Raw genomic sequence first — 24,562 nt, 5'->3', positions numbered from 1 at the left:
AGAGAAAGTGAAGATCGAAAGAATATCGTCTTAAGACCCGGCCCTACTTCCCTGCTGTGGGTCCATAGAATTCCCCTGTACTCAATACATGTGAGTACTCAATTCCATGTGAATTCCTGTAAACAGGTTCTAAACCGTGGGACAGCCTTTTCTGAGCCTCCATTTCCTCATTTGTAAAACATGGAAGGACTAGATGATGTCAGTGTTTCCCAAAGTGGAACCTTTAAGACTCATGAGGTTGAAATGATTTTAGGGCATGGAAACAGCCTTAAATGGCACTGAATCACAGCATAAAAACATGATTCCCATTTCAGTTCTCCTTTAATTCTCCTAATTAAGGCAAAGAGAAAGTCTGAGATTGATTGCTAGCATGTTTTAAAAATTACTTTGTTACTTGTAATTTTCCTTTAATATTTTTTAATTTGTTTGCATTATATTTATTTTTACCATCACCTTCTATTAATAGTAAGTGATACTGGTTTTTGTTGTTGTAATAACATTAAATACCCTTTTGAAATAAGTTTAATTAAAAAGTAACGTTATAGCAATGACAGCTACCATTTTGAGTGGTTACTATATGTCATGTACTTCACATACATTATTTCCAATTTCCCCAACAATTCTAAAAATCATTATCTCTATTTTACAGCTGAGGCAACTGAGGACCAAAGAGATTAATATGCCTAAAGTCAGAAGCCTAGTAAGTTACTGAATGAGTATTTCAGATAAATTTGTCTGGTCCCCAAGTCCACACTTTTCCTACTGTCCCATCCTGTTTTCTTTCTATTGGAATCTAACATCTGAACCCACACCTGTATGAAACTGCTCAAAGTTGGCCTTATGCAGTAGCCTGTGCTCAGACTGTAGCTCTGTGACCCTTCTGCAGCATTGGACACTTTTTTCTAAATTCCTCTCCTTGTTTGGCTTTATCCAACTTCTCTTGTAACCTTCTAAATCACATCTTCTGTCTCGATTTTTGGCCTTTCATCGCCCTATGTGTTTTATCTTTTGTCTTTCATGCTGGCTCTAGACTACCGAAAAGCAACATTAGTCCCTATGAGATCTGAGTTACAGATAGATGTACTCTCTGAGTAAAGATTCAAAAGCTGCTCTTTTGGTGCTGTGTGTTAAAATTGTTCAATGCATGCTCTCTGACCAAGACAGCTAACTTCTAGGAATGTATGCTGAGAGAAATCATACGTATATGCAAAGAAGTATGGGAAAGAATAATCTCTGTAGCATTATAATTAACAGCAAAACTTTAGAAATGTTCCAAATGTTAACCAATAGCGGCTGTTAAAGAATTCATGCCACAGCTATATGTGAAACAATATGTCCTCTTTAAAAGATGAGAGTATAGATAACAAATACGCATATATAGATAATATATACACATAAATAGAGATATCAAAAAATATCTATATTTAATGACATTGAAAAATCATAGTGTTCATGGAGCAACAGTGAATGATTCCATTAGCATATTTAAAAAGAATCCGGCCAGGCACGGTGACTCATGCCTGTAATCCCAGCACTTTGGGAGGCTGAGGCGGGCAGATCATGAGGTCAGGAGATCGAGACCATCCTGGCTAACATGGTGAAACCCCGTCTCTACCAAAAATACAAAAAATTAGCTGGGCATGGTGGCGGGCGCCTGTAGTCCCAGCTCCTCGGGAGGTTGAGGCAGGAGAATGGCGTGAACCCGGGAGGTGGAGCTTGCAGTGAGCCTAGATCTTGCCACTGCACTCCAGCCTGGGCAACAGAGCGAGACTCTGTCTCAAATAAATAAATAAATAAATATAAACTAGCCGGGCAAGGTGGTACATGTCTGTAATCCCAGCTACGCGGGATGAGGCAGGAGAATCACTTGAACCTGGGAGGCGGAGGTTGCGGTGAGCTGAGATCACGCCATTGCACTCCAGCCTGGGTGACAGGGCGAGACTCCATCTCAAAAATAATTAATTAATTGATTAAAAAAAAAGACTGAGCAAGTGGAAACTGCTTCTGCCTGACTGCCTTTACCTGGGACATTAGTCTTTTTTGGCCTTCAGACTCAAGCTGAACGTGGCTCTTCCTGGGTCTTGAGTCTGTTGGCTTTCAGACTGGAACTTACACCTCTGGCTCTGCTGGGCCTCCAGCTTGCTGACTGTGGATCTTGGGGGCAGTCTCCATAATTGTGTGAGCCAATTCCTTGTTAAGTGTCTCTCTCTCTCTCTCTCTCCCTGTCTCTCTTTTCTATTGGTGCCGTTTCTCTGGAAAACACTGACTAACACACCAATCCTCCAGATTCTTCTCTTTGGCATCACCAGCTCCTTCCTCTTTTCTATTTTGACTGACATCCACCTAGCTCAGGATATTCTTCCCTGTGGCTGAACCATCACCATAGATTCCTGATAGCTCCCTGTCTCCTGCATCTCTTGCTTTTCAACCTTCATTCTCATCCTGTATGGTTAACCTTACAAAAGCCCAATTCTAATCACAAAAATTTTAAAGTCTTCATTGTAAGAAAAACAATCCAAAATCCTTGGATAACGTTCAAAGTCCCCTATGATTCAGCCACAACTAAGTTTTCCAGCCCTTTACCTACTTCCCCTACTGTTAGGGTAACTGTATTATACGTCATTTCCCCACATTAATGCGTTTGTTCACATTCTCCTCTAACTAACCCCCAACCCTCCTCTGTCCTATAATCACTGCCTATCCAAATCTTATCTTTCCTTGAGGTGTAGCTCAAATTTGATCTTCACTTAAAGCCTTTCACTGTAGTCCTAAGGTGGAAGAGTCTCTTTCCTTCCTTTAAGCTCATAGCTTTTCTCTTCTATGTTTTTCAAATTCTGGTTTGTATTATACTTATTTGTACACATCTTCTCTTCCCTTATCCTTGAGGATGAAGGCTGTATCTATTTCATCTTTATATCCCCCAAGGCCTGATATAGTGCTTCTATTGTTCACCTAAATGAATAATAAATGAATATTCTCTCAAATGAAATGAAATTTGAAAGTTAAATGTAGCATGGAAACCTGACACAATACCTCATAATTGATTTTAAAATACAAATAATACTTAGATTACCCATTTGTGGCAACTACCAAAAAAGTACTATTTTAAAAGCTGTCAGCAGTATGTGCAAGTTGCTGTAGGCAAGTATTTCTTAGTGTTACATGTTAGTTAGAATCACCTGGAGAGTTTCCAAATACTACCCATGCCCAGTCCCACTCTAGACCAATCGCATCAGAAGCTCTGAGGGTGGGTTCTAGGCACTAATTCTCTTTTTAAACCTTCCCAGGTAATTCTAACGTGCAGTCAATTGAAAACTATGGCTGTAGGGCATGGCAGCTGCATTGATCTCAGTTTGTGTATTGGGATGGGCAGGAATGAACTTCTGATAAAGATACTTTAGTTGATCTTTGGTTGCACAAAGGCAAAGCAAGGCAAGGCTTATTAAGCATCTAACTAACATTTGTTGAGCACTTATTAATCCTTATGATACCCTATGAAGTAAGCAGTTATTGGCTGCATTTTATAAATGAAGTATCTAAGGCTCAGACAAGTACTGTAATTTACCCAGATGAGTAAGTAGAGTAGCCAAGATGTGAAGACATGAACCCAGATACACAGGCTTCCGAGCAAGAGTATAGAAGACGTGAAACTCCAGTGACTTGGGAGTGTGTGGGTCAGTTGTGGTGGGGAGGTACATGCATGCACACATGTCTGTGGAGCTTTTTCTATAAAGGCCAGCCACAGGGATTGTAGGGGCATGGGATTGGGGATTGGAGAAGAAAAGGAAGCAAAAAACAACTATAATATAAGAAAAGAGGGGCCTTGGAGACATGGTGGCTGGCTGAGTCCAAGCAGAGAAAATGTCAATCAGGGACTCTCGGGAGACGGTAGAGTCCATGGGTTTTAGGACTCAGTAAATTATGCCGAGTTGTAAGGTGTTCTTTTTCTGTCTTGTAAGTCCTTTACGATAATCCCCAGACTTCTGCTAAGTTACAGGTACCTTGGGGAAGTGCCCACAATGGGGTCGGAGCAGCAGAGGGGTGCTGGGCTCTCCATATGGTTTCTCCCTGAGGCCAAAGTGCTGGGTACTGCTAGTCCAGAATCTCAGAGTGTCCGGTAGCCAAGCAAATGGGGAGTGAGGAGCCAACAATGTGAGCTAGGACAGGGTGCACTGAGCAGAAAAGGTTCTGAGATCAAATCGCTTTTTCTCATATATGACAGAAGTAGCGGCCTCTGGATGGAAGGGAAACTGGAACTGCTATCCAGAGACAGCGCCCATCGGGAGGATCTCCTGTGCCACACTGTGCCATTGTCACTGAGACACAAATATAAATGGAAACTATAAATATGGGCTTGGGAGATGAGGTGGCTTGAGAGATGAGGTGGCTTGGTTCCAAGCCACACTCCACTCCACTTCTCAAGGGCCTCACCGGAGAGGACAGATTCTTCTCATGCATGGTATGGTGGAAGGGTTTTTGGAGTCAAAAATCCCCTAAGATGGAACTGAAGACACATTTACCTTCTTTGGATCTCAGTTTCTCTATCTGCAAAATGGAAACCAATATTGACCTCACATGGTTACTGTGAAAATTAACTGAGAAGACCACAGAAGGCGGCTGGCACAGGATGTGGGCCTTGCAGGGGCTCTGCTGAGGTCACTTTACTTGCTTCCTTGGCCCTGGCCACCTAACCCCGCTCCTACACTAGGTCCCAATACTGCCAGGGATGACCCTTGGGAAGTCGGATCCTACCTTTGGTTAGGGAGTGAATCCCAAGCTTCACTTGGGAGAAGTTTCCACTTCCGATTTCCCCTCGAATTCGGTAGAAGCCTATCCGTTTTCCCAGCGTGATCTCCCTCACCACCTTCTCATCCTGGGACATGTCCTGTGTCAGCTTCTCGAAGGGCGTCAGCTGGCGGGGCTGTCCCTCCTCGCCCTCCTTGCTGCTCTCGGTCTGACAGCCACTTTCTACACTGTCGCGCCGATCCCACCGGGCATAGTGGGGGTTCACCAGGCCACCTCCATTCATATACACTGCAGTCATCGTCCACGGGGGCTCACGTCTCCATCTCAGCGAAGAGGCAGGTTGTGCAGGAGCAGAAGAGGCTCAGAGGGTGGGAGATGCCAACTGAGGACAGCAGATGCCCAGGGTTCAAGAGAGTTTTCCTGAGAGCTGAGCAGCCTCCCTCTCGGCTTTAGTGAGAGGAGGGCAGTGAACGTGGTAGCTGAGTCTGCCCAGCCCAGCCAGGAGCTGCTCGCCTCACTCAAGACATTTCCCACCTTCCCTCACGTTGAACTTGCAAGCTTTAGCTGTACAATTAGGCACATGTTGCATATCCACTGCCCTGATGGGACTCCAGGAACTTTCTGGCCAGACGTGGAGTCTGATGCTTTGTGGTAGGTGGCTGTGCCCCAGGACAAAGGCTTCTGTTTGCTATTTCCCTTAATGGCCAGAGAATCTTGCACTCTAGTGTGTAAATGCCCCTGGGAGGCCCCCAAGTCCCTGCTGCAGGATCTCATCTCTGACCTTCATTTCATGCTTCTCTTGCTGTCAAGCCGCAGGGCACTGGAGACCTAATAATCCGGACCCCAGGAAAGAAGAAACTTGCAAATAAGCCTTCTGGTCACACAGGCAGCCAGAGAAGGATTTAATCCCTGCAATGTCACTTTAGCCGGCCTTTATTTAGATGAGCCTTCCTCTAAGCCGTGAGCTGTCTCGAAAATTTGGCTGTTTCAACCTAAGAATAGAGAGCAAGAAATTTATTAGCCTATGCTAATGTACTGTACAGGATTTGTAATGAATGTGAAACTGCTTTGTAAGCATTGATCTAAAAGTACTCCACAAATTTATGACTCATATCAGTAGTAGATGCTTGATTACATGTGATCTAGTAAGAAGAAAAGAGTATATACACACACCTCTCAACCTACATTTTAGAAAAGTCCCTAAGGTCTGTACATATTTCTAGCAAAATAATTTTTCTATTTCTTAAAGTTTAAGAAAATATGCATATTGCCTTGCGTTGCTTTAAAACCAAATTTTAAAAATAATATGATAGCAATGATGAAAGATTCTGGATTACTAATCGTTTTTGAAATTTCTCATATTTATTCAAATAATAATATTTTATCTCCTTTACTACTTTATGTTCTTGTACAACTTGTCCTATACTAGTTGCTTCCACTCTTTCTTCCTATGTCATTTTATGACAAAGGCTGATTTTTCCTCCTACATTTACTTTTTGAATTTTTCTGAGCAGGTGTCAGTGTCTAGGCCCAGCACCTTACTTTGAAGATGTGGAAAAGGAGGGTTTACAGCATTGCCAGTGATAAGAAATGCTGCCCACCTACGACGTCTTCTGGATGTTTTTTTTCTGCACTCTCCAGCAGGAAATACTCTCTTCCTCTCTGAATTCCCACAGCACTTCGTGCATTTTCCAGAATGTCCCATCTCAATGAAGGTGGGAACTGGTTTTGACTCGTATGTATGTCCTGCTCCCCTCCTCTCTCCTTCAAAATGGAGTATAAGTTCTTACATATAGAAAGTGTTTACTAAGTAAATATGTGTTAAACTTGATTTTTGGACTTGAGCATTCCAAACCAAAAATTTGACTGAAAACATGAGAGACTGCCTTGGAAGTATGGATTTCCAACTCTGCTCAATAATATCACATTATTACAATTAAGTACAAATAAGGCTTCCTAACCTTATACTTAAGGTTAAGTATGGGGTTGCCAAATAAACATAAATAAGGGGGCCGGGCGCGGTGGCTCACACTTGTAATCCCAGCACTTTGGGAGGCCGAGGCGGGCGAATCACGAGGTCAGGAGATCGAGACCACGGTGAAACCCCGTCTCTACTAAAAATATAAAAAATTAGCCGGGCGTGGTGGTGGGCGCCTGTAGTCCCAGCTACTCGGAGAGGCTGAGGCAGGAGAATGGCGTGAACCCGGGAGGCGGAGCTTGCAATGAGCCGAGATTGTGCCACTGCACTCCAGCCTGGGCGACAGAGCGAGACTCTGTCTCAAAAAAAAAAAAAAAAAAAACATAAATAAGGGAAGTAAAGAGAAGGTTGATGCCCAGTACTGCTCCTATTTCTGGATAGGGAGAAAGGAATCTGGAAGAAGGATGAAGAACATAGGCTTAAAAGGGACCAGGTATCAGTAACTAAGCACATCTCTAGGTTAGAGACCGATTAGGATGTTTTTTAAAAACATTTTTAAGATAAAGGTCCCCTTAGCAGGGTGTGGTGGTGTACCCCTTAGCAGGGTGTGCGCCTGTAGTCTCAGCTACACCTACAGACTGAGGTGGGAGGATGGCTTGAGACCAGGAAGTGGAGGTTGCAGTAAGCTGAGATCAAGCCACTGTACTCCAGCCTGGGTGACAATGCCAGACTCTGTCTCAAAAAAACAAAACAAAGCAAACAAACAAAAAAGGTAAATGTTCTTAATTAGAGTGAAGAAAATCAAAGTCACTGATTCTTCTTCCTTTTCTTTACCCACCTCTACCTCCCAAAGTGCTGGAATTACAGGTGTGAACCACTGTACTCAGCCAAAATCACTGATTCTTAATCATCCTGGGGTCACAGACTCCTTTGAGATGCTAACAAAACCTATGACTTTATCCCCAGGAGGAAAAAAAAAAAAAACCTCACCCATACCATTTGCATCCAATTTTAAGATGACATTCTGAAACCCATCAGGTTAAGAATCTCTGTGAAGGTCAAGTGGCACTAGATCTCCCCAGATTCCTGGCAGAAAAACACCATGCAGCTTATGACAGACTAGAATGAAGTAGTAATTCTGCAAGAAAGTTTAGCTTAACCTAAGGAAAAAGAAAATATAGATTTTCCATAGAATGCAGTGCTTGATCACTTTGATCACTTTGTGTTCTAACAGACTCTCTGAAGAACTTACTGGCTCTGTGTCCTCATTACTGTGCTGTCCTTGTCACTAATGTACTTGGGCCACAACTACATAAGCACCAGGAGGGCGCGGGGCACAGTGGCTCACGCCTGTAATCCCAACACTTTGGGAGGCTGAGGTGGGTGGATCACCTGAGGTCAGGAGTTTGAGACCAGCCTGGCCAACATGGTGAAATGCCATCTCTACTAAAAATACAAAAATTAGCCGGGCATGGTGGCGCACAACTGTAATACCAGCTACTTGGGAGGCTGAGGCAGGAGAATTGTTTGAACCCAGGAGGCAGAGGTTGCAGTGAGCTGAGATCGTGCCACTGCACTCCAGCGTGGGCAACAAGAGTGAAACTCCATCTAAAAAAAAAAAAAGCACCAGGTGGGCAGGAACCTGTGCTTTACTCTTCCCTCTGTCTCTGGGAGTTCTGCACAGTAGTTGATAAAAGTTTGTTGAAGAAGGAATGAACTAATTTACCAATTAATCCACCATTACACTTAGGTAAGATTTAGTAGAGGTAAATATTTTTATTTTTTAACTGCTAACACTATCCCAGAGTTTAACTATCTCAGTTTATTCCAGTCCACATTTCTAAGATTTGAGCTACCCTTTACTAGCTATTAGAATTCCTGGCCCCATCTTCTTGTGGAGTTAAAAGTTTAGTCTAAAGTCCATCATCCCCCTGAGAATTGTGACAACTGCTTAGAAATGCAAGTCTCCCCCATCCCTGCCCCTTCGATAGAATCAGCTCCCCACAGGCACCAGGCTTCCTGCCTCCCTCTGCACCTGCTCCCCTCCATCTCCTGCCCAGCTGCTGCTTCAGGGCTTGTTCTCTGCTTTCCTGTTCTCCAACTCTCCTGATTTGGGCTCTATATCCTGAGCTCTAGTCAGGCCCTGGGATTTACAGTAGAGTTTGAGACTTCAGGTGCCTCCCAGGAATTCCTCTCCCTCCCTTCCCAATTCAACGGAGAGGGAGGGCACAGATACAATTGCCAAATATGATCAGTCTCTGTCTTGAATTACATACCCTAACACCTACAAATGAAACTTCTTGCAAAACGGTCTTGAACCAATTGTCTTGCCTTAGTGGTCGAGGAGACAGTTAATCTTCCATTTAGATCGGATAAAGTGTTTTTGTTACACTTTTACAAATGTTGCTGTGGTTTGCATTGAGGATGAATTGCAACTTGGGGCAGCTAGCAAGCCAAGTGGGGGAAAAGCCAAACCCCTATCTCACTCCTACTTCAAAATAAGTTCCAAATAAATCATCTAAGTAAATGTAATATAAACAAAATCATGAAATACTAGAAAAAAATCAGAAATTTTTTTATGATCTCAGCGAAGGCCATTAAAGAAAACATTGAATTTGACTACATAAAACTGTAATTTTCTGTTTGCCCAAAAGTATCATAAACAGACAGGCAAAAATCAAATGATAACCTGATAGGGAAAACTTTCCAACAAATATAATAAACAAATAAAAAATAAACAATTTTCTAAGTAAAGCATTTTACAAATCGATTTTTAAAATACCAATATCCAGTCAGGCACGGTGGCTCACTCCTGTAATGCCAGCACTTTGGGATGCTGAGGTGGGGGATCACGAGGTAAAGAGATCGAGACCTTCCTGGCCAACATGGTGAAACCTCGTCTCTACTGAAAATACAAAATATTAGCTGGGCGTGGTGGTGCACACCTGTAGTCCCAGCTACTCAGAAGGCTGAGGCAAGAGAATCACTTGAACCCAGGAGGCAGAGGTGAGACAGTGCCGAGTGCCGAGATAGCACAACTGCACTCCAGCCTAAAGGCAGAGCAAGACTCCGTCTCAAAAAAAAAAAAGAAAAAGAAAAGAAAAATACCAATATCCTCCCAAAAAAGAAAAATGATAAAGAACATGAGCAGACATTTCACAGAAAATACAAATGACTCCATAATACATAAAAATGTACTCAACCTTACTTAAAGAAATACCCATAAACTACACTAAAATTAGATTTTTCACATATTAAATTTGAAAGCTGCAAAAAAAATTTTGATAGTGCAATGATGAGAGATAGTATGGGGAAACCGGAATTCTCATTCATTGTTACTGAAAGTATAAATTGGTACAATTGCTTGGAGGGTAATTTGGCTGTAACTATTATTTACAAGTGTATGTGTTCTTTGCTTCAACAATTCTAGAATTTCTCTTTGCACACATGTGCAAAGATGTGTATTTCTGACATAAAGATGGATGTGAAAAAGAATGAGTTACAGTATCCAAGATATACTGTTAAGAGGTGGGAAGAGTGTTTATAAAGTGATAATCAGGAGTGTAAGAAAGGGCTGATCGTGATGGCTCATGGCTGTAATACCAGCGCACTTTGGGAGGCTGAGGTGGGTGGATCATTTGAGGTCAGGAGTTCAAGACCAGCCTGACCAACATGGTGAAACACCGTTTCTACTAAAAATACAAAGAAATTAGCCAGGCATGGTGGCACACACCTGTAATCCCAGCTACTGAGGCAGGAGAATCGCTTGAGCCCAGGAGGAGGAGGTTGCAGTGAGCCAAGATCACACCACTGCACTCCAGCCTGGGCAACAGAATGAGAATCCATCTCAAAAAAAATAAAAAGAAAAGTGTAAGAAAGAGGCGGGAATCCCTAAAAACAGGTAGAGTTATTGCATCTGGTGAAGGGACTTGTTGGACAGGGGAATGGAGTGGAAAAAAAGGTATACTTTTTACTGCTTACTTTTTCATATGATTTACATTTTTTTCATGTGCGTATATTTACCTTTAAAAAGAAAATAGGCTGGTTGTGGTGGCTCACACCTATAATCCGAGCACTTTGGGAGACCGAGACGGGTGGATGGTTTGAGTCCAGGAGCTCAAGACCAGCCTAGGCAACACAGTGAGACCCCATCTCTACAAAACAAAATAAAGAAAATTAGCTGGGTGGCACACACGTGTAGTCCCAGCTACTCAGGAGGCCAAAGTGGGAGAATCACTTGAACCTGGGAAGTCAAGGCTGCAGTGAGCCACGATCACCCCACTGCACTTCAGCCTAGGCAACAGAGCGAGACTCTGTGTCAAAGAAGAAAGAAAAAAAGAAAAGAAAAAGGAAACAATTAAAAATATTTAATGTGTTGCCACCTTACATAGTTGGTGTACAATAAGTTTGCTTTACTTTTGGTTACACAGGGAAATTATCATACCTGATTCTCTAACATCTAATGGATTGCTTTCAAAATAAAAAGATAATTCAGGACTTCTGGTGAAATATGGAGAATTTAATGATCTCATTTATTTCTACTTTATTCCAAAAAACAAAAAACCTCAAAATGACAAAATAAGAGGAGGAAAGGTACAAACCCAAGAGGATAAAAAGAATAAGAGTGGAGGCCAAGCATGGTGGATCACCTGAGGTCAGGAGTTCGAGACCAGCCTGGCCAACATGGTGAAACCCCGTCTCTACTAAAAATACAAAAAATTAGCCAAGCGTGTGGCGCATGCCTGTAATCCCAGCTACTTGGGAGGCTGAGGCAGGAGAATCACTTGAACCCGGGAGGCGGAGGTTGTAGTGAGCCAAGATTGCGCCATTGCACTCCAGCCTGGGCAACAAGAGCGAAATTCCATCTCAAAAAAGAGCAGGCGTGGTGACTCACATCTGTAATCCTAACACTTTGGGAGGCCGAGGCAGGCAGATCATGAGGTCAGGAGTTCGAGACCAGCCTGGCCAACATAGTGAAACCCCGACTCTACTAAAAATACAAAAAAATTAGCCCGGCATGTTGGCAGGCACCTGTAATTCCAGCTACTCAGAAGGCTGAGGCAGGAGAATCGCTTGAATCCGGGAAGCAGAGGTTGTAGTGAACCAAGATTGTGCCATTGCACTCCAGCCTGGGCAACAAGAGTGAAACTCCAACTTAAAACAATAAATAAATAAAAATAAGAGAGGAGATAGCAGCAGAGAAATGTCAATACATTTTTGGGGAGATGGAAAGAAAATTAGTGATAAGCAACTTTGCAAAGACAAGGAAGAAAACTGCAACCTAAATGCCTACATAAGGGCATGCCAATGAGATTCACCTTTCTGAGTGCTCGAAAAGGCTTCAAACTATAAGAGACCAAGTACCTCAAAGGTTAGAGGAATAAAGCAGGATCAAAATCATGGAAACTATTTGAAGGTAGAGCAGTGAGACCCCACCCCCCCCCCCCACCAGCTTTTCCCTCCTCAAAGATAGGTTGTTACTTTCTCTACCCCACCCCAGCTCAGGAACACAAGCCACAGGACAGAGGATTAGGTAAAAGTCTGTGTTGTAGAATCCCTCATTCTCTTCTCCTTGCACTCTCGGTTCCCAGAATGGAGGAAAATAAGCTTAAAAACCTCAAGGTTGGCTACTCCTCTTTTGGATAGACTAACTCAAGAGAAAAGACTTTCTGAAACCTACGTTTGAAAGCTCTCCATCAAAAAAGCCACATAGCCATCTACTGCACAATCCTCCAAGTGCCAGTTTCATGCACAGGCAGGGAGCTTTCAACCAAGTTTCAGTGCCTTCTGCTTAGAATGAATGACTGAATAAATGTTCAGTCAAGAGGCATGAGACATCTGAGGAAAGGCTCCAAAATGAAAGAAAGAAACCATGCTCAACCTAAACAACAACCTCTACAACAAAAAGGAACTTGAAGGAAATGGAGAGCCATGAGGAAGCAGAAGATAAAAGATAAGGTATTGGATCCATAAAACCAGAACAAATGCTAAAAACAAAAAAAAAATTTTTTTAAAGACAATTCAGACAACAAGAAAGAGCTATCTTGGAAATTAAAGAATTAAATTGGCCAGGCGCGGTGGCTCACACCTGTAACCCCAGCACTTTGAGAGGCCGAAGGCGGGCAGATCACGAGGTCGGGAGTTCAAGATCATCCTGGCACAAGATCATCGTGCCACTGCACTCCAGCCTGGGCGACAGAGCGAGACTCTGTCTCAAAAAAAAAAAAAAAAATTAAATTGAAGAATTGTGAAAGAAAAATCTAGAAGAGATAAGCAATATAGAAGACACGAAAGCTGGGTAATCAACTCAGAAAGTCCAACATCTAATTATTAGAATTTCCTGTTACACTATTATGCTCCCAATAAAGTAAAGCATATGGTTTCTGCTGTACCTGAATTGCCAGCAAATCTCAGAAATTAACAGTACAGTGAGAAAAAACTCTGAATTCTTACACATTCTAATGGAATAAAAAGTAGAAGGAAAAAATCTAAAAGAAAAGATAAATCCCATTTGGGTGTGTGTATCTATGGGTATTTAAATACTCATTTTTATTTTGCATAATTTTTTCCTAGAGATCTTCCTTAGAAATCTAGAAATAGGAGTTCTGAAGCACAGGTTGTGGGGTTGCTCTAAATACTATATATTTTTGACTACTTTCTAGTAGAGTCCAAAACATCAAGCTTCATAATGTTGAAAGCTAAGCAAATAATGGAAGTGATCACATACCTAATTAAAAACGAAATTTCAGATGTGAGTTTTTTGTTGTTGTTCTTTTGCCTTTTGCCCTTTAGATTTTGACCAATTTTTATGGACATTAATGAGAGCTTAGAAACTCAACCAGACAAAATTATGGAGTGACATCACTGCAGATCAAAGCCTCTGGAGGAGGTAGAATGGTCCTTAATTATTAGCTTGCTGTTGCTGTATAGCAATGCATTAAATAAGATGAAAGAAAACAGAGCTTACTTGGTAATTCATTTTCTTGACTTATAACCCTCTGTGAAAATAATATCAATGAAAACCATCTCACCTTTTTTCTCTCTGAGTTTAACTTACAAAACTTCTGGGCAAGGCTCTTAGGCAACCTTTTCATTGGTTGGCAAGGCCAGGCACTGGTTTCCTTAAAAGAAAAGCTGGATTTTCTCTACGTGTGGCAACAAGGTTCAAGACAGCTAGTCCTCAGTTATAATCCTTCTCGGGCAGGTGCACCCTCAGGGAGAATAGTTAGCAAATTCATCTCATTTGAAAGTTTATTTTACCATTTTGAAATCATTTGCATCATCTTTGCTTTTAGCTTAGCTCTTTATTTCTCAGCACGCATGTCAAGATCCCCATGCAGTGCAATGGGGGAAATTCCAAAGCAAATGGAAAAGCAGTCAGTATGGGCTGGTTTCTAGGACAGCATTTCTGCTCTGTGACACCACCTCTCCCCTACTTGGTCTCAGAGGGAGGCTACTCAGCCCAGGTCTACCCTCATCCAGTTCACACCCAGCATCCAGGGACAGTCCATCCAGTCTGATGGATTTACATCAGCTCTTCCCATATATACTTCTACCACACTTGAGGTTCCCTTTGCCATCAACGCCACAGACTCAAACGCCTAGAACAGTGCAGGAGTTCTACGTCAGTGACCGAGTGCAGTGCCTACGCCTGGCATGGTGAAGCAGCCCTTGCTCAGCTCCAGCCAGGGCAGCCATGCCAGAATGCAGGTTTACTTTTGCCAGATCTAATAATTCTTAAAAAGAAACTGGCAATTAAGAATTTTTTGGTAAACTCTCTCAATTTTTTATTTTTTAGTTGTTTTTTTATTTAGAGGCAGGGTCTCACTATGTGGTCCAGGCTGGTCTTGAACTCTTGGCCTCAAGAAATCCTTCTGCCTCAGCCTCCCTGTAGCTAGGATTATAGGTGCACTCCATCCACCATGCCTGGCAACTCTGTTTTTTTTAATGTTTATTTTTTTTGGTGGTTTTTAAATTTTGTTCTGTTTTTTGTTTGACACAGGATTTCACTCTCACCCAAGCTGGAGTGCAGTGGTGCAGTCACAGCTCACTGCAGCCTTGACATCCCATTGCTCAGGTGTTTCTCCCACCTCAGCCTCCTGAGTAGCTGGGACTACTGGTACACACCACCATGCCTGGTTATTTTTTGTAAAGACAGGGTTTTGCCATGTTGCCCAGGCTGGTCTGCAACTCCTGGTCTCAAGTAATCCACCCTCCTTGGCCTCCCAAAGTGGCTGGGATTACAGGCATGAACAACCATGCCCATCAACTCTCAATTTTTAAAGTATAGATTAAGTACTTTTAAAACACTGGCCAAGTGAAACTGAAGGGTCAGGCTGGATTTGGCCTCCAGGTTGGCCATTTCCAGGCTCTGTTCTAGGTTTCATGGGAGAATCATCCAAAAAAAAAAAAAAAAAGATGGGGAGGGAATAGTTCATAGGTCCATAGTGAAATACATCTGGAACTGCTGCACATTATACCCCTCTTAGATATTTGCATTAGTACCTTACAGTCTTGTAGTTTTAAAGCCACACGCACAAACAAATGTCTGTTTAATTCAGCCGTCCCCAAGTTTATTTAACCATCTAATTCATCCTTACTGAATACATTTTTGTCATTGACATTTTCCTTATGACTCTAACCTCAGAGGTGAACAAAGCTGTCAAATATCTGTAAGAATTTAGGTCCCAACAGGAAGATTATGAAAACGATTCAGTATAGAATGAAACAGAAAATAGATAGTTGAGTTTAATCCACTAATGCAGCAGACGGGGTGGGAGCTACCCATCTGTGGGGTCTAGGATGACACAGTAGTAGCTTGACAATTGAGTATCTCTTAACCTTGGGAAGATTTAGTGTTAAAAACAAAAATGCTTAAGAGACTCAAACCCTCCAGTATTAATATTTTTGTCTTATGAACTTGTATGAAATTGGTATTTCAATGTACTTGTTATGTGAAGATAATTTGGCATAATAAAGTAACAAAATAGTTTCGTGACTCTAATTTAAAATGAAGAATTAGATAATTAATTTAGATTTGTGATTTTAAGTTGAACTTTTATTGTTTTAAAATAGCACTGAATGAAATGTATTTAAAAGAGCTTAAGGTTCACCCTTGTCCATATGTTTAAATCATTATATTTGTAAGAATTGCTAGTATTCTGGAAGCAGTTTCGTTATCAAAGTTTTTAAAAGGAAATGAAACAAATTATAAATGCAGTTTAAAATGGTTAAAAAGGTTTCATTAAGCTTTGAATGGGATCAGACACTAATCCTTAAAAAATTATTGTCAGACAAAATAATATGTCTGGAATTTGCTTTAAAATAGGCCGGGCATGGTGGCTCACGCCTATAATCCCAGCACTTTGGGAGGCCAAGATGGGCAGATCATGTGAGCTCAGGAGTTTGAGACCAGCCTGGCCAACATGATGAAACCCTGTCTCTACTAAAAATATAAAAATTAGCCGGGTGTGATGGCAGACGCCTGTAATCCCCACTACTCAGGAGGCTGAGGCAGGAGAATCCCTTGAACCCAGGAGGTGGAGGTTGCAGTGAGCCAAGATCATGCCACTGCATTCCAACCTAGGCAACAGGGCAAGACTGTGCCAAAATAATACAAAATAAATAAAATACAGTAAAATAAGTCCCCATCCCTATGTTGGCCGGGCTGGTCTTCAACTCCTGACCTCAGTTGATCTGCCCACCTCAGCTTCCCAAAGAGCTGGGAATACAGGCATGTACTACCATGCCCAGCCAATGGGAGTTTAAATTAAACAAGATTAGCCATGAGCTGGGAATTTTTTATGCTAGGTGATGAGTACATGGAGGGTTGTAATGTTCTATACACCATTTTTGTGTATATCTAAAATTGCTTATAATACAATTTTTAAAATAATTGTTAAAATTAGCCACATCAAAAAATATAATAAGATGCTAGGCATTTTACAACAGGCAACAGTGCTCATTAAATGCATGCATGACTGACTGAATGAATGACACGACATGACAACTCTGTAAAGTGAGGTATTGTCATTCCCTTTTCACAGATACAAAAACCAACACCATCTGAAGTTAAGGCAGTTGCCCTTGATTTCTTGACTATTAGCTCTATGAAGGTGAAAACTGTGTATTTAAGCAAACATTACAATATGTGAAACCATGAATTTCAAAGATCTGAGGTAGAGAATGAAGTCATGTCCCAATAGAAACCCGAGTTTCTGCAATGAAGATTTTCATCTCATTTATAATTCATTTCCAAAACACAAATCTTCCCATCTTCTCTGAGGAAGATGGGAATTAAGATACTGAATGGAATCATGTATTGAATCACAAGAAGGTGGCCCTGAGCAGCAAAACAAAATGTATTCTTCATCTACTCAGAAATAACTAATTTAGGAAATGGTGCGGGAACACTCATACCCGTTTGCAGCTCATGGTTTATTTTTAGGGAATTAAAAATATTTGTAAGTCAAAGCAGAAACTGCTCTTTTGCTGTCTTGTAACTTTCTTCAGCTCTAATGTAGTGTGCTCACTAAGAAGCAGAGAACACTTGAGCGATGCCCTTAGGGGGTGTTAGAAAACCTCGTTTTCTATTTGAGCAAAACTCAAGAAAGTCTATCAGGGTAACAGGCCGCAAGGCTATGGCCATGGATAAGGAAAAGAGTGTTGTGGAACAAAAGCTCTTAGTTTTATCATCATAAAATGTTCAGGTGGATTTGAAACCTTTATTAGGAGCCTCTCATACCTGGTAAGTGATCCCTTCACACAGAATAAGCAACCCATCTGATAATTTTTAAATATTTACCCAGCACTGGAGGTAAGTGAGAGGTGGCAGTTGTTAGGGACAAGAGTAAGGTTAAGTTGTTTTTTTTTTTTTTTTAAGTGTGACTCTTGCCTTAGAAGAAGGAAAGAAAATAATAGGCAGGTTCTCTTATACCAACCACCTAAGAGTCGCACTGTAAGAAGCAACAACCTCTCCTTGTCTCCACCATCTGCTCGGCAGCCGCGAAGCAGTAATTATGCGTGAGTGCATCTCCATCACATTGGCCAGGCTGGTGTCCAGGTTGGCAATGCCTGCTGGGAGCCCTACTGCCTGGAACATGGCATCCAGCCCAACAGCCAGCTGCCAAGTGACAAGACCACTTGGGGAGGAGATGACTCCTTCAACAGCTTCTTCAGTGAGATGGGCTCCGGCAAGCATGTGCCTAGGGCAGTGTTTCAGTGTACCTGAAACTCATGGTAATTGATGATGAAGTTTGCACTGGCACCTACCACCAGCTCTCCCACCCTGAGCAGCTCATCACAGGCAAGGAAGACGCTGTCAGTAACTATGCCTGAAGGCACTACACCATTGGCCAGGAGATCACTGACCTCGTTTTGGACCAAATTTGTAAACTGGCTGACCAGTGCATGGATCTCCGAGGCTTCTTGGTTTTCCACAGCTTTGGTGAAGGAATTGGTTCTGGGTTCACCTCCCTGCTCATGGAACAACTCTCGGTTGATTACGGCAAGAAGTCCAAGCTGGAGTTTTCTATTTACTCCACTACCCCAGGTTTCCACAGCTGTAGTTGAGCCCTACAACTCCATCCTCACCACCCACACCACCCTGGAGCACTCTGATTGTGCCTTCATGGTAGACAATGAGGCCACCTATGATATCTGGCCTAGAACCTTGATACTGAACGCCCAACTTATACTAAACTGAATAGGTTGATAGGTCAAATTTTGTCCTCCATCACTGCTTCCCTGAGATTTGATGGAGCCCTGAATGTTGATCTGACAGAATTCCAGACCAAGCTGGTACCCTATCCCCCCATCCACTTCCCTCTGGACACATATGCCCCGTCATCTCTGCTGAGAAAGCCTACCATGAAACAGCTTTCTGTAGCAGAGACTGCCAGTGCTTGCTTTGAGCCTGCCAACCAGATGATGAAATGTGAGCCTTGCCATGGTAAATACATGGCTTGCTGCCTGTTTTACCATGGCGACATGGTTCTCAAAGATGTCAGTGCTGCCATTGCCACCATCAAGACCAAGCATATCATCCAATCTGTGGTTTGGTGCCCCCATGGCTTCAAGGTTGGCATTAACTGCCAGCCCTCCCACCGTGGTGACTGGTGGAGACCTGGTCAAGATACAGAGAGCTGTGTGCATGCTGAGCAATACCACAGCCATTGCTGAGGCCTGGGCTTGCCTGGGCCACAAGTTTGACTTGAATGTATGTCAAGATGCTTTTGTTCACTGGTGCGTGGGTGAGAGAAGGGAGGAAGGAGAGTTTTCTGAGGCCGGTGAGAAGGATTATAAGGAGGTTGGTGTGGATTCTGTTGAAGGAGAAGGTGAGAAAGAAAGAGAGGAATACTAAAGTGAAAATGTCACAAAGATGCTCCTTTTACAGGGAAGCTTATTCTGTTTTAAACATTGAAAAGCCGTGGTCTGATCAGCTAATTTGTATGTAGCAGTGTATGCTCTAATATACAATTACTGACCTATGCTTTAAAACATGAATGCTTTTGCGGACCCAAACTGTCCATTTCTGTGATGGGTTTTAAAAATAATAATAATAATAAACATTTTTTAAAAGTGAACAAATATGTAGTAACAATCTGAACGAACAGAATAAATAATACTTTTAAAAAATCTTCATATATATGGAAATTTAATATGTAATAGAGATGGCATTTCAGACCACTGGGAAAAGGTAAATGATTCAATATTATGATGCTTGCAGGGGCTAAACCAAGAGGTGGCTTTAGTTTTCACACCACCGCAAATTCTTCATTAGCCCTCATTCTTTGACACAGATAAGAAAATTATATATCTATAAATATAGATACATAGATATGGATAGAGGAAAAGATAAACAGAGTTTCACTCTGTCACTCAGGCTGGACTGCAGTAATGAGAGGATGGCTCACTGCAGCCTCGATCTCCTGGACCCAAGCAATCCACCCAGCTCAGTCTCCTGAGTAGCTGGGACAACAAGCTTGTGCCAACATGCTCAGATAATTTTTTATTTTTTGTAGAGATGGTGTCTCACTATGTCGCCCAGGCTGGTGTTGAACTCCTGAGCGCAAGTGATCCCCACCGCCTCAGCCTCTCAAAGTCCTGGGATTATAGGTGTGAGCCACAGCACCCAGCCAAGAAAATAATATATTTTTTGATTAGTGTAAAGTGCCATGCAAATACAGAGGCTCCTGCCTCTTCTAGTAATATTACTATTTCAAGATACACCCAGTAGTGGAGTCACTACTGGGTGTCAGGACAGACTACGTGCATATGTATGTAGTGCGTACTTGTACATGCACAGAAAAAAGCTCTGGTAAAATGCAGATTCAACTAGTGGGTGACAAATGGGGAAGGAGTGTGAGGTACAGAATTGGGGAGGAGTGAAAATGAGTGTGATGGGGGTTGTTAGTTATCCCCCTTTCATCTGTTCTTTCTTCTATAGCAGTGGTTCTCAGCCTTAACCTGCATGAAAATCACCAGAGAGCATTCAAAAAATGCAGAAGTCTAGGCCCTGCCCCTCAAATATTGTGATTGAATTGGCCTGTGGAGTGGGAGGTGTCTATTTGTTTAAGTTTTCCAGGTGATTCTGTCGTGCAGCCAAATTTGAAAACCACTATTCTGTAACAGAGAAGTTTTAGCTGGGCACCTTGCTATCCAACTGAGGACTGTATTTCCCAGTTTTGGCTATAGTTTAGTTTGGCCATGTATCTGAGTTCCAGTCATGGGCTGTGAGCAGAAGTGACATATGTGACTTCCATGTTGTGACCTTAAAAAAAAGAAGCATGACCTCCCACCCGTTCCTTCTTCCTTCTTCTTGCAAGCTAGAATGTGGACACAATGGGGTAAATGGAAACAGCCACCTTGGACCAAGATGGAAGCCATGTGCTGAGAATTGCAGAGCCACAGAGAAGGAGCCTAAAGCCATCACTACACAGTCACCAGATCAACCCAGGATTGCTACCTTGTATATTATGACGTGACAGATATAAGATTCTATCTTCTTTAAGGCTTTATTGTTTCGACCTTTGTTATGGCAACCCAATGTTTGCGCAAGAGGGCCTTCATTTCTTACTCCATTTGTTTCTGGGTTGTTTGAATGTTTTATAACATGTATAATTAGTTTTATAACTTGAAATGTATATGTAATCGGTATCTGTTTATCTATCGGTAAAGATAGAGATATTTCAAAGGAAGTCCTCACTCTTAAAGAAAAAAAAAGAGGCTAAAATTAGGCTGGGCATAGTGGCTCACGCCTGTAATCGTAGCACTTCGGGAGGCCAAGGTGGATGAATCACAAGGTCAGGAGTTAGAGACCCTGGCCAACGTAATGAAACCCCATCTCTACTAAAAATACAAAAATTAGTTGGGCATGGTGGCATGAGCCTGTAGTCCCAGCTACTCAGGAGGCTGAGGCAGAAGAATCACTTGAACCCAGGAGGCAGAGGTTGTGGTGAGCTGAGATCGTGCCACTGCACTGCAGCCTGGGCAACAGAGCGAGACTCCATCTCAAAAAAAAAAAAAAAAAAAGGCTAAAATTTAAAAAAGAAAAAAAGATACAGATATAGGTTGATATTGATGAATATGTATAAATAGAGACAGATTTTATCTGTCTTGTCTACATCTATCTGTATAGTCTATAGAGGTTTAGATAGGTAGATATAAAGTACAGTGGACCAATGACAGAGATTCCTGATTTTAGCTTTCTGATACATCAAAATATTTCCAATTATTTATACCTTCAGGCAAATTAAAGAATCTTTTTTTTTTTTTTTGAGATGGAGTTTTGCTCTTGTAGCCCAGGCTGGAATGCAATGGCGTGATCTCAGCTCACTGCAACCTCCACCTCCCGGTTCAAGTGATTCTCCTGCCTCAGCCTCCCACGTACCTGGGATTACAGGCTCCTGCCACCATGCCCGGCTAATTTTTGTATTTTTAGTAGAGAAGAGGTTTTGCCATGTTGCCCAGGCTAGCCTTGAACTCCTGACCTCAGGTGATCCACCTGCCTTGGCCTCCCAAAGTGCTGGAATTACAGGCATGAGCCACCACACCCGGCCCAAAAGTCTTTATTGAGGACTGGTCATGTTAAAGAAACTAAGGTGAAGCCAGTAAACGTGTTATTGTTTTAAAAAGTACTACATTCACTTGTGAGTAGCAAATTAATTTCGACAAAACAATATCATCTATATTTTTCATGTAATACTGTTAATCTAAATTTCATGGGTTTGAAGGTTTTTTTGTGTGCCTAACTCAGTAAAATTTGTTTTGCTTTGTATGTATACAAGCTTTAAGGAAAAGAAAGTTAATTAATTAATTAATTGTTTTTGAGACAGGGTCTCATTCTGTCACCCAGGCTGGAGTACAGTGGAAAGATCTCAGTTGACTGCAACTTCCACCTCCTGGTCTCAAGAGAGCCTCCCACCTCAGCCTCTCAAGTAGCTGGGACCACAGATGTGCCCTGCCACGCCTAGCTGATTTTTAGGGTTTTTTTGTAGAGACAGGGTTTTGCCATGTTGGCCAGGCTGGTCTTGAATTACTGGGTTCAAGTGATCTGCCTGCCTCAGCCTCCCAAAATGCTGGGATTACAGGAGTGAGCCACAGCACCTGGTTGGGAAAATAAATTTAAATTGGAGTTTTGTATTTGTACATTTTCAGTATCTTTAATGTAAAATTTCTGTTTATATTTATTTATAATACAATAGGTCTCGGCCAGGCACGGTGGCTCACGCCTGTAATCCCAAAACTTTGGGAGGCTGAGGTGGGCAGATCATGAGGTCAGGAGATCGAGACCATCCTGGCTAACATGGTGCAACCCTATCTCTACTAAAAATACAAAAAATTAGCCGGGTGTGGTGCCGGGCACCTGTAGTCCCAGCTACTCGGGTGACTGAGGCAGAAGAATGGTGTGAACCCGGGAGGCAGAGGTTGCAGTGAGCCGAGATTGTGCCACTGCACTCCAGCCTAGGCGACAGAGTGAGACTCCAAGTCAAAAAAAAAAAAAAAAAGGTCTCAACCAAGGAGTTATGAGAATTTAGTTCCTTTAAAAGTTATCAGTACAAACACAGTTTTGAGAAACTCTGCTTTTGAGGGAGATTCCCCCAAATTAAACAACCGAGTGAGGTCATGGAATAATATAGACTCAGGGTCAGAACAAGGTTACAGTCTCAGCTTTCCCAAGACATGTCTTTGTGATCTTGAGCCAGTCTTGTCCACTCTCTAGGTTCAGTATCTTTACTGGCAAGTGAGAATGTTGGAACCTATGATATTTACAGATCATTCCAGCCCTGCCCTTCTGAGATCCTGGATTAGTCAATATGGGGTGAATTGCAAAACATTTGTGAAAAAATCTCTTAAGTCCAAGTGTCACATTGCCCCCTTCTGGACCTTTGTAGTATCCACATGGATGAGATTAATAAAACCCATAAAAATAATAAAAACCCATAATAAATAATAAATTTTTAAAAACCCATAATAAACCCTAGATGGACTTGTGAAATAGCATAGCCCAATTCCCTTTCTCCCCTCAGACAACCTAGAAAGTCATATTTGAAGGTGCTCTACTAGAAGTGTTAGAGGACAACCCAGGAAAGGAAAAAGGGCAAAGGGTAGCAAAGGAGTGGGAAACACAGGGACATGGAAGACGGGTTGGATTCAAGAGAGTTTTACACAGTTCTATCTCCAGCTATTCCCCCAGTATAAGAAATATTGTTAGCTATCTATTATCAAGTGCTTACTATGTGCCAAGAACCAATTCTTTTATTTTATTTTTTATTTTTTTTTATTATTTTTTTTCTTTTGAGACAGAGTCTCGCTCTGTCTCCAGGCTGGAGTGCAATGGCATGATCTCGGCTCACCGCAAACTCCGCCTCCCAGGTTCAAGCGATTCTCCTGCCTCTGCCACCCGAGTAGCTGGGATTACCGGCATGCGCCACCATGCTGGGCTAATTTTGTATTTTTAGTAGAGACAGGGTTTCTCCATGTTGGTCAGGCTGGTCTTGAACTCCTGACCTCAGGTGATCCGCCTTCCTCAGCCTCTCAAAGTGCTGGGATTACAGGCATTAGCCACTGCGCCTGATGAACCAGTTATTTTAAAATCCTCCCAGCAACTCTTCCAGCTAGGCACGGATTATCTGTGCCCCAAATGGAACCTGCTTGTTCTCACAATCTTGACCCTTTTCCACTCTGTCCAAGTCATCCCCATACTGTGAGGACGGCTCCTGCCCCCACTGCCTTCTAGAGGCCTTCTTTGACTACTTCAGAGTACTTTGACTACCACACTCACATTTCCCTCTGCTACTATCCTGTGCCACTTGAGATCTGTATCCCATAATCTGGTCCTTGACTTCATATCTTTCTAGCTCGTCTGTGTGAGTTAAGCCTCCTCACAAGCTGTCCTTGAGAGCAGGGTCCATGCACTGAGGGGTTCATCCACCAGCTCTACCTGCCATCACACGCATCATGCTGAGTGCATTATACTTGACACTCAGAAGATGACTCTATCTTCACCATGTCCTCCATCTAGTTCCTCTTTAGGAAAAACTACTGTCCTTTGGGGAGTAATCTCTCATATTTACTTTAAAGTACGAGAACTAAACTTCCGATTTTCTTCCCCAGACTTTTTCCTCTCACAGTTTTCCCCATATTGGTTAAATGGCAAGACATCCTTCTAGCTGAAGCAAAACATCCTCACTCCTCTTTCTCTCTCATACCCCAATCTGTCAGCAAATCCCATTGGCTCTACCTTCAAAATATTTCCAGAACACAGTCATTGACCATCAAGTATAAGCCACTACTGGCTTTTGATCCTGTTACAGTTACAGCCTCTGTCCTTGCCTGCCTCCTGCCCACCTTTAACAGGGTTTGTTTCAAACAAAGCATCCAGAAAGATCCTTCTAA

The 24,562-nt window shown here is 42.3% G+C and overlaps 1 protein-coding gene and 1 pseudogene across 3 annotated transcripts in view; one reads left to right on the top strand and one right to left on the bottom strand.

The window, feature by feature from the left end:
* NIM1K (NIM1 serine/threonine protein kinase) overlaps window positions 1-24,562 on the bottom strand; it is an 85,412-nt gene that overhangs the window by 26,788 nt on the left and 34,062 nt on the right. For 2 of the 3 annotated variants that reach the window (XM_058430066.1, XM_032135340.2), the window contains one exon: window positions 4,753-5,738. In XM_058430066.1, coding sequence (XP_058286049.1) covers window positions 4,753-5,044 — 292 coding nt within the window. In that variant the 5' untranslated portion in view covers window positions 5,045-5,738. Of the gene's footprint in view, window positions 1-4,752; window positions 5,739-10,687; window positions 10,819-24,562 lie in introns of all 3 variants that reach the window. The other variant, XM_058430067.1, reaches the window with a different exon arrangement.
* On the top strand, window positions 17,683-19,025 carry LOC116456620 (tubulin alpha-1A chain-like; annotated as a pseudogene).

Source organism: Hylobates moloch, unplaced genomic scaffold, assembly GCF_009828535.3.
Source record: "Hylobates moloch isolate HMO894 unplaced genomic scaffold, HMol_V3 SCAFFOLD_17, whole genome shotgun sequence".
Lineage (NCBI taxonomy): Eukaryota > Metazoa > Chordata > Mammalia > Primates > Hylobatidae > Hylobates > Hylobates moloch.
This window is presented reverse-complemented; position numbering and strand designations above follow the sequence as displayed.